A 17146-nucleotide genomic window follows, 5' to 3' on the forward strand; every position below is an offset into this window, starting at 1 on the left:
AGTCTGAAACACAAGAGAAACAACCTTTAACCCTTTTATGTGTAAATGAAGAATTTTTTTGTGTTATTATTCATCCTAAGGCATGATTAAAAAAAGAAAAAAACACTGCGATTGAATTTTTTATGAACTGATTTTTCATGGAATTGCAAAAATATCCACTCAGCTGGACACCATGAGTTTAATTTTTGAAGCAAAGAAATATATTTACTGATATACTGTGTGAAAACTATGAAAAAAAATGTTTTCAAATGCTGCTTATCTCATGTTTTCTCACATTTTAACATTCTCTAATATTGGTTACTACTCAATTTATGGAGATAATATGCAAAAAAAAACATTTTTGTTTAAAAAAACTCCTCATAACAATAACAAGGAATTGATTTACACTCAAACATGTTCCTGCAGATCAAGTTTATCAAGAACAGCAAAGGTACAGCAATGGAATGAATTGCAGTGTATGGGATGATGCATTTAAGCGTCCACTGTGTTGGCTGATATGGAACTAAAACAATAAAATCCATGAATATGCAAGAGAACAGCTGGAGAATAAATGTCCACTGTGCATGAAAGGGTTAAAACAACGCCCATGGAACATGTGTTTGAAGACAACGAAGAAATACCAAAGGATCAGAAGGAAGGAAGGAAGGAAGGAAGGACACCTGGACAAGTTCCCAAAGAAGGCAGACCAGAGCAAAGGGAACGACTCCAGAGGCAGAACACTCTAGTCCACACCTGGACTGATTTTCACTAGAACTATATCAGAGAGGATCAAAGCAGCAGCAGAGGACCAGCTGGGTTCAACCAGGCTGGATTTGACCAGAACAGGTCAGGTGTTGATCCCAGAGCACCCAGCGGATCATGGTGGAACAGTCTGTAGAGTGGAACCTGCCTGGATTAGTCCACTTCAACCACTGTCAAAAAGCATTTGATGACACAAACCGCTCCAACACTCTGGAAACTCAGGAGACACTACGGAATACCAGAGAAACGAGTCAACGTTGTGAAGGCCATGGACCAGGAACCAACTGCACAGAAAGGACAACTGTCACAACCTGTCCACGTACAGACAGGAGGAGCACAAGAATTCTGTTCATCCTGGCAGTTGATTGGATCGTGAAGGAACAGACCAAAGGAAGACAAAATGGACTCCAGTGGACACTCTGGTAACAACTGGAGGACCTGGACTGTGTGGACCGTCTAGTCCAACTGTCTCATACACATGTACATGTAACATAGTTGTAATAGTAGTTTTAAATCCTGATAAATTGGGAGGTAGCGCCCCCTCGTGGTGCAAGATATTTATTAACTATAAGTTCATTAATTTGAATAATAATGTTATTTTTGTAATTATTCTTGATTGTTCTTTTAAATTAGTTGTTATCTGGCATTGCTTCAGTTGTTTTAGTCCTGTGTTTCGTTTGGTCCTCCACCCTCTTCTTCATTGGTTTATGTCCAGTCTTCTTCGTGTATCTCCAGGGGTACCCCCCAATATAAAGTCAGGTTCCTCCCCTTCCTTTTCCCTTTTTGAATGTCTCGTAATGGGAACAAGTAGGTTATCCATTGTTATCCATTGTCATCGTGTATTATTAAGTGATTTTATGTTCCTTTTGGCATCTAATTTTATCTTATACTGTTGTCTACATAGTAATCGAGTAGATTGAGTAGCGACACTAATTGATTGTACATACGTTTGACGGGTAAACGAAGTGTGTGTGTGAGAGCATGCTAACTGCTGTCTTTTTCATCATAGTTTGGGGCTGGACCACAGTCAGGACTAACTGTGTTTTAATTTGCATATTGCCAGAATAAACAGAGTGTGAGTACTATTTCCTCCTCCAATCCCAACATTGTGTCCTGTGGGTCCATTCTACATCACACCAGTAAGAAACACAACGCAGAGACGATCCCACCGGTCACATACAGATGCAAACAAAGGCAGATGAACTGAACCTACAGCCCACACATACATCCAGGAAAGTCAAGAGTTCTTCAGTTACACAAAATATCAAGTAATGCTGTCACAGTGGATAAAAGATCCCTGGAAGACTCCAACCTTTGGAGTATCATCGACAAACAAGGCAGAGCAGAAGCTGAAATAAAAGCAAGAATCAGTGAAGAAAGAACAGCATTTAGCCACTGGACACAAGTTTGGAAAGACAGAAAGACCTGACAACGCACACAGATACAGCTGTGAATGCAAATGTGAAATCAGTTCTGTTCTGTGGCTGTGAAACATGGAAGACACAAAGACAGTCCTGGACAGTTGTTTCAGACAGTAGAAGTTGCTGGTTGCCTCAGTTGGTCTTAAATTGCTTGTTGCAGCTCAAACCCATGGGTCAGTGCAGTAATTCTCCACTGGACAGATCTGAACTAGTTCTAATAAAATCCTGGTTCAGACGTTTGTGTTTTTCAGACTGAATGTGTCTCTGTGGACACACCAGACAGAATGAAAAAACAGGACCAGTGTCTCCAACTGGTCCGATCCAGACCAGTTTGGGTTGGACTTGAATCTGTGGACATTGTGGACCTTCAGACTCAGACCCATAGGTTTTAGTGGGACTGGTTTGTAGATTCCATGAGTTGAGTTCTGAGCTGAAGTTGACTTCAAAGTGTTGGTTGATGTTGTTGAAGTGGACTGGTCCTATTGGACAGATTGGACTCCAGTGCATGTGTCCAACTGTGTTGGTCCAGACCTCCATCTGCTGCAGCTCATAGACTGACTGATACCAGCGGACCCCCTCTAGACCCTGGACATGTGGACCACACACACACATGTACAGATGCACCTTGAACTGTGGACACTAACTGGGCTTCACATTCAACTGGATGGACTGGCTTTAAACCTGGGTTTAAACTCAGCTGTGCTTTGAACTGAGCTCAGATTAAAGGAGTGTTTGTTGGTTCAGCCCAGTCTCTGACAGGTTCAACTGGACCGGCTTTACCTGATCTCAGTTCTACCATCGTGGTTCTGCTCACACCTGTTCACTCTGCTCACTGGGAATGTTGTGGAACATGGTCATGTGACTGTTACTAATGCATTGTGGGTGTTTTGTGTCTGTTTGTCCTGGTGTTACCTCCAACAGTGAGATAGAGGGCGGGGCTCTGAGACGACGAGAAGCTGCGGTTATAAACGTCCACGTGATAAACACATGTGTAGTTCCCTCGGTGGGCATAGCCCATGGCAGACAACAGGAAGTGGGCGGAGTGATTGACGGCCGGCAGGGTGAGGTTCAGCGGCTTCTTGGTGTCGGAGATCAGCCGGAAGGAGCCTCCTGGGTACTGTGGTCGGACGGAGCACGTGACGGTGAAGTCGGAGCCCACCAGCACCCGGAACCCCTGCTGGTAGACCTCAAAGACCCCGTCAGACAGGGAGATGTTGGGCTGAGGCAGCAGATCTGTCCACACACAGAGACATGATTGGACCAAGCAGCACACATGAGCACAAACAAGCAGTCAGAGAATCCATCCTCCTCAGAGACACAGATGGATCTGATCCACAGGAGTTTGGGATGGGATGAACACTGACCAATGAAAACAGGAGGAATGGCTCATTTAGAGCACAGCTGACCTTCAAAGGCATTATGGGTAAAAAAGGACACACGTGGTGGTTTTACAGTCTCACATGTCAACATTTGGTCCTTTTGTCCTAAATGAGACTAATGGGAAATCTGTTTGTGTTTTCAGCCTCATCTGGTCCAAATGAAGACGTTCATTTGGGATCTGGACGTTCCAAAGGTCAAAGGTCAATATTTGACACATTTGACAGAAAAAACAATGAACTGAGACAAAATAATCAACTGATGAAATGAACAGATTCATTAGATGGAACTTTAAACGTCAGAGTCAGAACCATCTGGTCACTGAGAATTCAGTTCAGACACAGTTTGTGTCCATTTGTACCTGAACACACCATGTCCACAGCAGATGAGTCATTGTAGGAATCATCTAGTCCAACACAGTCCCTCAGTCCAGATGTCAGCTTTACACAACGAACTGAGACCCCCCACACAGGTCTGAGTGGAGAATCATCTGTTGTGTTGACTGAAACAGCTGATCCACAGTCCAGATGTTGGCACACAGCAGATCCAGACTTCAGGTCCCAGCCTCCATAGTAGTCTACTACTGGTCTCCAGTGTCCCTGGTGTTGGATCTCCACAGTACCAGCACAGCGGCTCGGCTGTCCCACCAACCTGACCCCACCTGGATCTGAGCAGAGACACAAAGACATGAGTCAAAGGAACACACTGTCATATGAAAGCCACGCCCCCTTGGTACCTGTACAGGTGAGTCCAGCAGCTGTTCCAGTTGAGCAGGTCTTCCCAGCTGAGCTGGACCTTCTACAGTCCAGGACAGCAGACTCATTTCCTTCACACTGGAGCTCACTGGTCCAGACTGGAGCCTCCCCCTCTCCGTAGAGCGCCCCCTGGAGGATCCCAGGAGCCCCACAGCCCAGCTCCCTACAGACCACCTGGGCATCGTTAAGGTCCAAATCCTCTTCACACACTGAGGACCAGGACTGGTTGGACCGGACCTCCAGTCTGCCTGAACACAGACTGGAACCATGGACCAGTCTGACAGAGTCTGTGGACCCACAACAACACACACACGTTTAAAGACACAAAAGCCCCTGGACAGACGGCAGTGTGAGGGTGGACTCTGTCAAAGCCTCCTGTCAGTCATTAGTGACACAGGAACTAAACTGGACTCATGGACCAGTTCAAGCAGAGACACAACGTCCTCAAAGAAAACAGCAGAACACAGAACACACCAATAAAAGGCCCTTTAGTGTTGAATGTGGAGCTGAAGGACACAGTGAGTGTGTGCTGTTGTTGACCTGGATTCCAACAGAGGGCGCTGTCTACATTCAGACTGGACTCAAACAGGCCTCAGGTCCACTCTGTGGATCCTCAGTCACAGGTTAGAGTTAGTTGAACGTCAGCGCTGGTGGACACACAGTCATTCTGAAGTCAGACTGAACGTTCAATATGTGTGAGTGGGGTCTGTTCAAAGGCACACACACAATCCCAGTGGTCAGTGAATGCACCATAATGCAGTGGGTTTGATCAGTGACCTGTGCACTGGTTCATCTCAGACCACTGGAAACATGTGGCTCATGTCAAACATCTGCATTTAAGGACATGCTTTAGTGTCAGTGATGTTTCCATGGTGTCTTCAGAGTCCAGCAGACCCACATAGAGCTGGAAAAAGAGCACATGGACCAACACAAAGTCCAGTTCAAACTAATGGACTCAGTCCTTCTGAGCTGTTCAACAGCCTGTTGGAAAGCAGAGTCATGTGACCACGTTCATGGACTGGAACTGAATTCAGCTGCATGTGTTTGATGTTTCAGTCCAACTGTCCAATGTGTGGACCTGGTGTGACTGGGTTTGGTTTGACCCAGCTCACATAAAACACACCTGAATGGACTCATGGAAGAACTGGGACAGAATCAGGACCATCATCAGTAGACTTACCTGAACAGGTGAGGAACAGGGCGGAGCCAGAGTAAGAAGGACCTGTTTTCACGCAGTCCATCAGTGCAGATGTAGAGAGAAGACATTCAGAGCTGATGGACCAGTTAGGAAAAGATGCATCAGATGGATCAGATCTCACAGAAACAGCAGATCCACAGTCCAGTCGATGACATATGACATCTGCTGCCTTCAGGGTCCAGAGGTCATATTCATGTTTCATGTCTGTCCATTCTCCATGATGTTTGATCTGTACTGTACCATTACAATGATTGGCTCCTCCCACCAGTCTGACATCATGAGGATCTGATCAAATACAAATGACAGATAAATGAGCTCAAAGTGAGTGAACTGATGTCAGCTGGTGTCAGTCAAAGCTCCGCCCACCTGTGCAGGTAAGGTCCACAGCTGTTCCAGATGAGCAGGTCTGTGACCCTGAGCTTCCACAGTCCAGCAGAGCAGATTCATGGCCTTCACAGGTGAACGTCTGCACCACAGGAGCCTCCGCTGCTCCAGAGAGCGCCCCCTGGAGGAGCCCAGGAGCCCCACAGCCCAGCTCCCTACAGACCACCTGGGCACCATGAAGGTCCAAGTGTCCTTCACACACTGAGGACCAGGACCTGGACTGGTTAGACCGGACCTCCAGTCTGCCTGAACACACACTGGACCCATTGACCAGTCTGACAGAGTCTGTGGACACAGATGGAAGAAGACTGGAATAAGACTAGAGTCTGAAGTGGACTCTAAGGGACTCTAGTGGACTGGAGGAGACCAGGGTCTGGGGCTTGGACTATATAGTGGACTTTACTGGACTGTAGTGGACTGTAGTGGACTCACATTCATATGTGTTTGCTTCTTCTGTGTGACATGATGTTCATCAGCTGTTTGTTTGTGGACGTGGATATTATTGATTGATTGATTGTATTGATCAGTTTGTGTGAGTTCACATTAAATGTGAGTTGAAGTCTTGGACCGACCAGGATCTGAGAATCCACAGAGTCTGGAGCCCACAGTGACAGTGGAAGGGTTAAGGTTCAGTGTTAATGCTCTTACCTGAACAACTCAGCTCCAGGAGTGAAAGGAGACGTGTTTCAGATCTAAAACAGTCACTCAGTGCAGATTCATCACAGTCTGAACTGATCAACCAATTATCCATAACTGAAAACTCATATTCATATCTCAGTGAAACTGCAGATCCACAGTCCAGTTCTGCACAAACTCTGTTTCCTAACTTCCTGTACCAGTCTGACCCTTGCACTGGTTTCCATTTTCCATCCTGTCGTTTCATCTCCAGGTCACCATGACAACGACTGGCTCCTCCCACCAACCTGAAGTGGACAGACCCTGTAGAAATAAGACAGACCAGTCAGAGTTCAGTCCAGAACCACACCAGCCCATGTGGACCACATGGACTGGATTATTGAGCACATGTGGTTTCCATGTGTGAACAGTGTTTTCAGTCCCACTGACAGATTTTGTGTCCAAACGGACTCAGTTCATCCCTCATTCATTCAGTCAGTGAATTGAATGGCTCAGTCTGCTCCTGTTTGTCAGTGTTTCCTTCACTTGTGGATCTTTAAAGCCACACTTGTCCAAATGTCAGGAACAGGAGCTGAGCGTGCTCAGTGGAGCTTCTGTAAACCCATCCTTCCTGAATCCTCTGCATTGGCTCCAGTTTGTTCAGATGAAAACCACCTGAACCAGGATGTTCAGCTTCAGCCCAGTTCACATCCCTCCTTTGTGCATTTCTTACCTGTTGAAGTGCTGTTGTTTTCAGACAGGAGCCCTGCAGGAAAAACACAAAGGACAGCCATGAAAACAGGACAAGACTGGGATTAGAACTCCAACATGTCCACATGAGGAACCAAACAGGAAACTGAGGCTGATCAGGTTGGATCCAAATCTGTCTGAACGGTGTTTGTGCTTTGACTTTGACAAACGGAGTCTAAATACCAAAGCAGCACATGAGACACAGATGAAGGTTCAAATACAAATATATGACATGACTGAACAGCAGCAGATGAACCACGATAAGATGAGACTGACACATTTTGGTGGAGCAGGATCAGTTACACACAAATACTGTTGTGTTTCTGAAACAATTTACCAGCATTTATTAGAATATGATCTGTGTTCATTAAAGCTCAGATTTAAGTTGATGGTTATTGTATCAGAAACAGATGAAACTGAATAAACAGTGTGTTTTTCAGTCCAATCTGTCTTTAACTGAACATAAACCCATTGTGTCCATCCACTGCCATTGATCCAACTCCATGGGTTTATTAGTTTTTCTTCAGTTTCATTAGGGACCGAGCTGAAAGGTAAGGCCCTCTCATACAGTGAGAGGCCTTGCCCTCAAGCACGGTCCTATTGTTTATCGTTCGTTTTTTATTATCATACTATCGTCACTTTAAACTGGATTTTGACCCCCTAAACATGCTCAAAAACTCAACAAATTTGGCACACATGTCAGGTCTGGCAAACAATTTGATAAAATGTAAAAATTAATCCCATAGGTTCCAAAATGAGCTCTCTAGCGCCCCTTAGATACACAAAAACGGCCCTAACGGCCAGTAGGAATGTCGTAGAAACATGAAACAAACGCCAAAATTTTCGTCTCATCGAGCCCGACAAATCACATGCTGACACTCATGACCTAACTCCAACAGGAAGTTCAGAAATTGCCTTTCAAAATAAAATGCTCAAATTGCAAACTTCCAGTTGGAATGTTGTAGACACACGAAACCAATGCCAAAACTTTTGTTTAATCGAGCCCAGCAAATCACAAACTGACACCTATGAGCTAGCTCAAACAGGAAGTTCGCAATATGCCTTTCAAAATAAAATTTCTAAAACTAACTCCGATGACACCGTTTGTTGTATTGACTTCTAAATAGCACCAAAAGATAGAGTGAACCCTCCTCACAAAAGTGATCTTGCACTTTTTCCATAACTGTCTTAGTTTTTTTTTTTTTTTTTTTTTTTTATGAGCCCGTAAAGTTGCAATGTTTGGAACTCATTTTTAACTTTGCAGTTTTTCCCCACATGTGACATATCTATGCGTTCACGGGACTCACCACAATGCTCACATGCAAAAAATTTTGAGATCCGATGTACAGTGATTGATTTATAACAATTTGTTTATTTTCATACTTTTTCCACTTTAGACTGCCATTTGACCCCCTTAACATGCTCCAAAACTCACCAAATTTGCTGTGTATGTCATGGCTGGTGAACACTTTCATACAATATCAAAATTAACCCCTTGGGTGCCAAAGTGAACTCTGTAGCGCCACCTATGTACTAAAAAACACACAAAATCTGCCCTGGCGGCCAGTAGGAATGTCACAGAAACATGAAACAAATGCCAAAATGTTGGTCTGATTGAGCCGACAAATCATACACTGACACTCATGAGCTAACTCCAACAGGAAGTTGGCTATCTGCCTTTGAAAGTTACTCTACGTTTCTGCAATTACTGCTTATTCATTTCAGGCTATTGACAAAAAAGTTTTACCTCATTAAATTCCCACAAGTCTGCAGAATCCAAAAGTGAAAGAATTTTTCAGATACAACCTATTGTTATTGAATAATGGTGATTTTTTGAAGAGTATGTTTAGTTTCACTTTTCACAATGACAATATCCCTATACAACGCTTCATACTTCAGCTCTGTGAGTGTTTGACAATAGACCAGTGATTAGAGTTATGGTGTGATGTACAGGAGGTCTGAGTTCAAAGCCCAGGCAAGACAAGGATTTTTTTTTTTTTTTTTTTTTTCCCACCTCTCACATTTTAAAACACGTTTTGCTGCATTATATTGTGGATATTGGACATTTTGCACACATTACAAAGTACATGGAGGACATTTTCTCAAAATAAAACCCCTATTAAAAATAATACATAATGTCTCTTAAATAACTTCTTTTCATTTTTATGACCAAACGCTCAACTGTTTGTACAATGTTTCTTCATTCAAAAGTACTCTTTCTCACAGACACACATGCTCACACAATAGGGTTTTTCCAAAATAATAGCCTTAAATGTGAGAAATCATCACTTTTATGCTCAGTTATTCATACAATTTCAATTCATTTTTCAAACTGATTCTTTCTCTCACATACAAAACAAATGTACATACACACAGTAGGGTTTCCAAAATAAAAGTCTCATTTAAAGGTGATGGTGGTTTCAGCAGAGGGTCGCTGGTGTTCTGTACAGATGTAAGGAGGACGGACACTAAAGGGTGGGAACTGGTATGGGGACGGAGAGGTGTGAGTGGAGCTGAAGTGTCGACGGTCACGGGAGGCGGATCGCGGGGTAGGCGGAACGCCCGGTGTGAGGTCCCGCCCAATGCTGCTTGCAGCTTTAATTCAGTTTGAGGTTTATTTTGGTAATGTAACTTATTATTTTTGTCCATTTGTTATTTATTTTGTTTATTTTATTGATCATTTTATGTATTTTGTATCCTATTTTTTTTTACGTAATTTCAATTTTTTTTTTTTTCATTTCACTTTTTATTTTTGTACATTTTGTGTTCATTTTATTTTTTATTTCATATATTTAATAAAAAAAATAAAAAAAAAAAGGTGCGTCCATCCACTGTCATTGATCCAACTCCATGGGTTTTACTGGTGAATCAATGTTGGAGAAGATGACCGTGTTTCCACGGTAAATGCAGAACCTCCGAACGTCCAAATATGGTCATATCTGATGACCATGAAAAGATGAAGAACTGTATTTTACACCAACTATGGACATGGATTGATAGGATTAATGGATCAGCAGGAATTAAACAGTTCCATCAGTAGATGGTTTAGGTTAAAGGTTAAGGTTAGGATGTTTGGGTCTGTAAGGGTTAAAAGTGGATGTGGATGTGGACATTATTGATTGATTGTATTGATCAGTTTGTGTGAGTTCACATTAAATCTGTGTTGAAGTCTTGGACCGACCAGGATCTGAGAGTCCACAGAGTCTGGAGCCCACAGTGACAGTGGAAGGGTGAGGGTTCAGTGTTCATGCTCTTACCTGAACAACTCAGCTCCAGGGATGAAGAGAGAAATGTATCAGATGTAAAACAGTCACTCAGTGCAGATTCATCACAGACTGAAGTGATCAGCCAACTATCTATAACTGTAAACTGCATTCTTTCTCTCACTGAAACTGCAGATCCACAGTCCAGTTCTGCACAAACTCTGTTTCCTAACTTCCTGTACCAATATGTCCCATCCACTGGTTTCCATTTTCCATCCTGTCGTTTCATCTCCAGGTCTCCATGACAACGACTGGCTCCTCCCACCAATCTGAAGTGGATAGACTCTGTAGAAATAAGACAGACCAGTCAGAGTCCAGTCCAGAACCACACCAGCCCATGTGGACCACATGGACTGGATTATTGAGCACATGTGGTTTCCATGTGTGAACAGTGTTTTCAGTCCCACTGACAGATTTTGTGTCCAAACGGACTCAGTTCATCCCTCATTCATTCAGTCAGTGAATTGAATGGCTCAGTCTGCTCCTGTTTGTCAGTGTTTCCTTCACTTGTGGATCTTTAAAGCCACACTTGTCCAAATGTCAGGAACAGGAGCTGAGCGTGCTCAGTGGAGCTTCTGTAAACCCATCCTTCCTGAATCCTCTGCATTGGCTCCAGTTTGTTCAGATGAAAACCACCTGAACCAGGATGTTCAGCTTCAGCCCAGTTCACATCCCTCCTTTGTGCATTTCTTACCTGTTGAAGTGCTGTTGTTTTCAGACAGGAGCCCTGCAGGAAAAACACAAAGGACAGCCATGAAAACAGGACAAGACTGAGATTAGAACTCAAACATGTCCACATTAGGAACCAAACAGGAAACTGAGGCTGATCAGGTTGGATCCAAATCTGTCTGAACTGTGTTTGTGCTTTGACTTTGACAAACGGCGTCTAAATACCAAAGCAGCACATGAGACACAGATGAAGGTTCAAATACAAATATATGACATGACTGAACAGCAGCAGATGAACCACCACAAGATGAAACTGACACATTTAGGCTGAGCAGGATCAGTCAAACTGGAGGAATCATGAATGAATCGACTGAAATCGACCCAAACTGAATTAAACTGATTATTGTTCAGTTTGTGTTTAATGGTTGAATTAAAAACCCATTGATCCAGAGCTGATCTGTAGTTATTAAACTCATATATTAATCATGTGAATCCAAATGTTGAGTTGAACAGGTTCTGTCAGTGGATTGTGGAACAGCAGCTGATGGACAGACTGTGGAACTAATCACAGAGCTGGAATCAGCAGTTGCTGTGACAAACAGGAAGTGAAGCAGTAAAGCTGGTTTAGACTGAGGCCGGCGGTAGGCATGGGCGGGGCTGGGCTCAGCCCACCCAATTGTCCGTCCCCCCGTCCCCCCCCCCAATCCAACATTAAGGGAAAACGCTCATCCAACAGACTCCACTACTATTGGGTCTTATTTGTGATTGGGTGGACAGCCTACAGCCCGCCCTATTCCATCAGTGATTGGTTGTCATTATTGTTTTGTATTTCCTGAGCGCTTCATTGGCTCATACAGCAGCTCACTGTCTGTGGTCCATTTCTGAGCTGGGGGGGCACACCCTCCTCGGTCTCTGCTGCACCTGTGGGGGTTTCTGTTTAATCCCACGTTTTCGACAGCACCACAGCACTGAGACTGCTCTGACCAAAGTGATGAATGACATCGGTCTGAATACAGACAATGGAAACATGTCAGTGTTAGTTTGACTGGACCTCAGAGCTGCGTTTGATACAGTCCACCACATTATATTCCTGAAAGGACTGGAGAACTGGGTGGGTCTGTCTGGACCTGTACTAAACTGGTTCAAGACATACTTAGAGAACAGGAAGTACTTTGTGTCATTAAGTAACTTTACATCTGAGCAAACAAGAATTACATGTGGGGTTCCCCAAGGCTCTATCTTTGGGCCTTTTCTGTTTAACATCTACATGCTCCCACTGGTGCAAGTTATAAAGAACAATATTAGCTACCATAGCTATGCAGATGACACACAGATCTATATCACAATGTCACCTGGAGACCAAGGCCCTGTACAGGCTCTGGGAAAATGCATTGAGGAGATTAATGACTGGATGTGCCACAACTTTCTTCAGTTGAACAAAAACAAAACTGAGGTAATTTTCTTTGGAGCCAAAGAGAAAGGACTGCAGGTCACCAGAGAGCTTCAGTTTATAGACCTGAAAACCACCAACCACGCCAGAAATCTGGGTGTAGTGATGAACTCCGACCTAAATTTTGAAAAACACATCAAGGCAGTCACAAAATCAGCCTACTATCACCTTAAGAACATCTCAAGGATAAAAGATCCGATGTCTCAGCAGGACCTGGAAAAACTAGTCCATGTGTTCATCTTCAGTTGTTTTAATTATTCTAACAGTGTCTTTACAGGTCGATCAAAAAAATACAATAGACAACTGCAGCTTATTCAGAACTCTGCTGCTAGAGTCTTCACTAAGTCCAGAAAAGCGGACCACAATAGTCCACCTCTGAGGTCCTTCCCCTCGCTGCCTGTCCATCAGAGTACAGTTCTGTTGCTGGTCTATAAAGCTCTGAATGGTTTGGGACCAAAATCCATCAGTGACCTCCTGACCCAGTATGAACCCCCCAGATCCCTCAGGTCATCTGGATCCGGTCTGTTGTCAGTTCCCAGTGTCAGAACCAGACATGGAGAAGCTGCGTTCAGCTTCTATGTTCCACATGTCTGGAACAAACTCCCAGAAAACCTCAGATCAGCTGAAACACTCAGTTTATTTAAACCCAGGTTACAGACCCACCTGTTCTCAGCTGCATTTGAACAGAGTTTAGATTCTTTTAAGCTGAAAGTTTTTATCTGTTTTATCTGTTTATCTGATTTTGTTTTGTTTGTTTTTCTCATGCCTATACTTTTTATTACTTCTGCTGTAATGCTTTTAGTGTTTTATGTAAAGCACTTTGAATTGTCTTGTACATGAAATGTGCTGTAGAAATAAACCTGCCTTGCCACGATTCTCTCTATGGCAGTTTCACTGTATCTGTGACTTTCTGATGTGCTCTTGGGCTCTGGGCTCCTGTAGAGCAGCCGGCCCGCTGCAGCGCCATCACCTTATGTACACCAGTGGTGTCATTAGGCCTGTTTTAGGGGGGCTGAAGGCCCCTTAAAATATTCTTAACCACCCCTAAATAATTTGGTGCTTTTTTACTTTTTTTTTTTTTAAACAAAAAAGTTCCTCCAACTCCAACATAATGTGTCCAGAATATGAGTTTAAATCAATAATCCTAAAACCTGTCATTATTGACTTAAACCTGATCCTAAATCTGTCCGTTTCCCTTCTCTTCATAGTTTCAGGTCCACAGCCCCTTCAGTGCGTCCTTATCCAGTCCATTCCACTTGTCCATATAGAGGACGCCCACATGACTGAAAATCCAGTCCACGTTTTCCCTGCCACCTGGCTTGCTCCTGTCTACGTTTGTAGCACACAGAGTGGACTACAGTAGCATGAGGAGAAGAACAGGAATGGATCTACCAAAGGCTTTACACACACTAAGTATTCATCAGTGCTAGTAGGAACAGTTAGTTAGCTCCACCCCCAGCGAACAGCAGACAGTCCCATGAACCAAGCGCTCCCTGTTGGACAAATACAAACGTGGACAGTACAAACCCTGCCCACTCCGTCCACAGAGCCCCTCCCCGTACAGGGTGCAGCATGGTGGAGCATAGCCCAGCTGAGGACCAGAACCCAGAGGCAGACCAGCTGAACACTGCCCACAGTTTTCTGCCTCTTTGTTCCTTGGTCCAGTTGGAGACATCCTGTCCTCAGCACAGCCAGGTGTTGGACAGCGGCGGCAGGGGACCACCACAGCCCTGCAGAACACCCCTAGGGTTTTCATCAAAGCATAGACAACAAGAATGTGAGAATCCAACCATGATCTATGTCTAAGTTCCACTGATCCAATCCCACCACTAGATCAGCCATTTGACCAGATGAAAGTCTAATATCATCTTCAACCTATGATTGATAATATTAATGATTAAGGATGAACCATGATCAGCTTTTCTCCTAAATGAGTGAATGTAAATGTGGCTCAGCTGACCACAGCTGTCTATTCTATTGTGTCTCAGCTTTATTGGCCTATTAAAGGATAAAAGACCATGTTGGACTGGAGGTTATTTTTGTCCTATTTCTAAAAGCCTATACCTTCAAAATGGAATTGAATATGTACAGAGATGTGAAGTTCCTTCCTCCATGGCATGGACTGCACATAATTCCATATCATATTTACACAGAACTAAATCCAACATCCATGTGTTTGATCCTGATCCATAAATCCAACACAGACCAGTTAAAGACAGAACCTGAGGCTGATGAAAGCACAACACACATTTGCACTGGTTTATGCCATGGTATCTATGACAGAAGTCAATAATGGTCCCAGTCAGCAGCTCCTCCTTCTAAATCAGCTCTGACACTGTCACTGTTGGAACAGACAGGATTCATCAAACCAACAATATTTGACTGGATTCACACTGATCTGAGTTGGACACTCATTTATCATCAGGAGTCACATGACCATCAGCACACGCTACGACTTCTATCAGACACACACATGACGTGTCTGTAACCATGGAGATGAGCCTGTGTTTGTACATTTATAGCATTTCTCAGAAACAGAATCTAGGTGTGATTTCCTGTTGACTGAAGCCTCTTCACATGAACGTATCCGGTTCATCAGTTAAAAACAGCTCCTTTTATGGTCTGTTAGGGTCCGTCTAGGGGTTAAGGAGACCCAAACATAAAAAGGGAACCGACGGATAGAACGGATAGAGTCAGGGGGCCCAGCAACACAAGGGGGACAAGAACCAAACAGCCAATGAGAGCCTGAACAGACACAATAGTTAATGACAGAGAACGGGGCCGGAGTGTAGGCGCGGTGCACGTAACAGGTCTGAACCAGCGATCAGGCACCAAACACCGCTACTTTTCACTGAGTCTACATCCAACAAACACAACTGTATTAGAAGTGCAACAGTAACTGGAAAACCAACACAAACCAAACATCCAATCAAACACTGACAAATGCTGAACAGGCGTCAATAAAGCACAGGCACCGTTCAACATCCCACATCCAAACATGAGCTGCCGGGGTTCATCAGCGCTCAAAACAACATCCCATCATCATTCTGTCTAATGGGACAAACACATGAAACAGACTGGGTGACCAACAGCAGTCCCACTGTGTCCAGTGGAGACGCTGGAATGCATCAGTGTGTCCACAGTGTGGTGCATTCAAAGCCTGTCGTTCATCCAAGCACACACACACTCTGTTTGTGTCCCAGACTTCAGTCTCATCCATCCTGTTCCTACCTGGAATGTTCAAGGACACCAACACCAGGATGTAGATGCTGTGGTCCATGTCCAGTCAGATGGTCTTCTCTTGTCAGAGTTGGTGTCTTCACTGTTTCTATCTTTGATCAGGACTCAAGTCTCATCCTTCGTTCTTATCTCCTCATCGATGCTTCCGCTGCTCAGTGTCACAGTCGACCTCAAACATTTCATCACATCAGACGTGTTCAAAGTTCAACCCACAAACTGTCCTGATGAATGTGACGCAGCTCCAACACCACAACCAGTCACTGACACTTTAAAGTGAGTTCCAAAGGAATCAAACAACAGGACGAAGCACCAACAGCAGCAGCAGCAGTCCACAGATAGTCCACATATACCCAGAGTATAGCCTGATCCACAGATAGTCCACATATACCCAGAGTATAGCCTGATCCACAGATAGTCCACATATACCCAGAGTATAGCCTGATCCACAGATAGTCCACATATACCCAGAGTATAGCCTGATCCACAGATAGTCCACATATACCCAGAGTATAGCCTGATCCACAGATAGTCCACATATACCCAGAGTATAGTCTGATCCACAGATAGTCCACATATACCCAGAGTATAGCCTGATCCACAGATAGTCCACATATACCCAGAGTATAGCCTGATCCACAGATACTCCACATATACCCAGAGTATAGCCTGATCCACAGATCCTCCAAATATACCCAGAATATAGCCTGATCCACAGATCCTCCACCTATACCCAGAGTATAGCCTGATCCACAGATAGTCCATACATCAGATTAATCCACTGCCACAGTCATCACCAGTCAAGTAAAGACACAGAATTCACATTTTCTTGTTCTTCTTTCTTCTCTAACAGTAAAAATACAACAGTTCAAATCTATAACATTGTTCCAACAGTTGCATGAAGTAACAGCTACATTATTTCTGATTATAGATCATTATATAAAAGTGACAAATGCTCAAGACACCAAAGTATTCTTTGAATAACTTTTAATACTTTCTATCAGCACTGTTTCTCAAATAACAACCCCCCCCCAAAAAAAACAAACAAACAAACAAACAAAAAAAATAATAATAATAATGGGGGGGGGCTTATTTCAAGAAATTTTTCAGATTCAACTTTAGTCCTTATTTTCTGATGCAACAAGATGTTCTAAGCACTCCTGTGTATTTTTTTTTTTTTTTAATTTTCATCCAAAAACCACCCCCTACCCCGAAAATTACTTTTTCAGCCCTGAAAACATGGGGTTTTTGGAAACTTTCAAACCTTCTTCACTTTTGATGAAGTA

At 43.7% G+C, this 17146-nt stretch overlaps 1 protein-coding gene across 1 annotated transcript; it reads right to left on the minus strand.

The window, feature by feature from the left end:
- Positions 1 to 969: 969 nt before the first annotated feature.
- LOC115412083 (T-cell differentiation antigen CD6-like) lies at positions 970 to 15985 on the minus strand. The gene is made up of 4 exons (XM_030124376.1): positions 15855 to 15985; positions 11199 to 11231; positions 10499 to 10789; positions 970 to 1025 (listed from the first exon to the last, which is right to left on the minus strand). The coding sequence occupies exons 1-4, from the start codon at positions 15901 to 15903 to the stop codon at positions 970 to 972; spliced, it is 429 nt and encodes a 142-aa protein (XP_029980236.1). The 5' UTR covers positions 15904 to 15985.
- Positions 15986 to 17146: the final 1161 nt, after the last annotated feature.

The sequence above is a fragment of the Sphaeramia orbicularis genome, chromosome 21, assembly GCF_902148855.1.
Source record: "Sphaeramia orbicularis chromosome 21, fSphaOr1.1, whole genome shotgun sequence".
In the NCBI taxonomy this organism is placed as follows: domain Eukaryota; kingdom Metazoa; phylum Chordata; class Actinopteri; order Kurtiformes; family Apogonidae; genus Sphaeramia; species Sphaeramia orbicularis.

Bases quoted from the DNA above. Each gene is read 5' to 3' on its own strand.
- LOC115412083 (XM_030124376.1), bottom strand. From the start codon at position 15,903: ATGGACCACAGCATCTACATCCTGGTGTTGGTGTCCTTGAACATTCCA. The intron at 11,232-15,854 runs GTAGGAACAGGA...TTTTTCCTGCAG, and splicing joins GGTGTCCTTGAACATTCCAG to GGCTCCTGTCTGAAAACAAC. The intron at 10,790-11,198 runs GTAAGAAATGCA...TTATTTCTACAG, and splicing joins AAACAACAGCACTTCAACAG to AGTCTATCCACTTCAGATTG.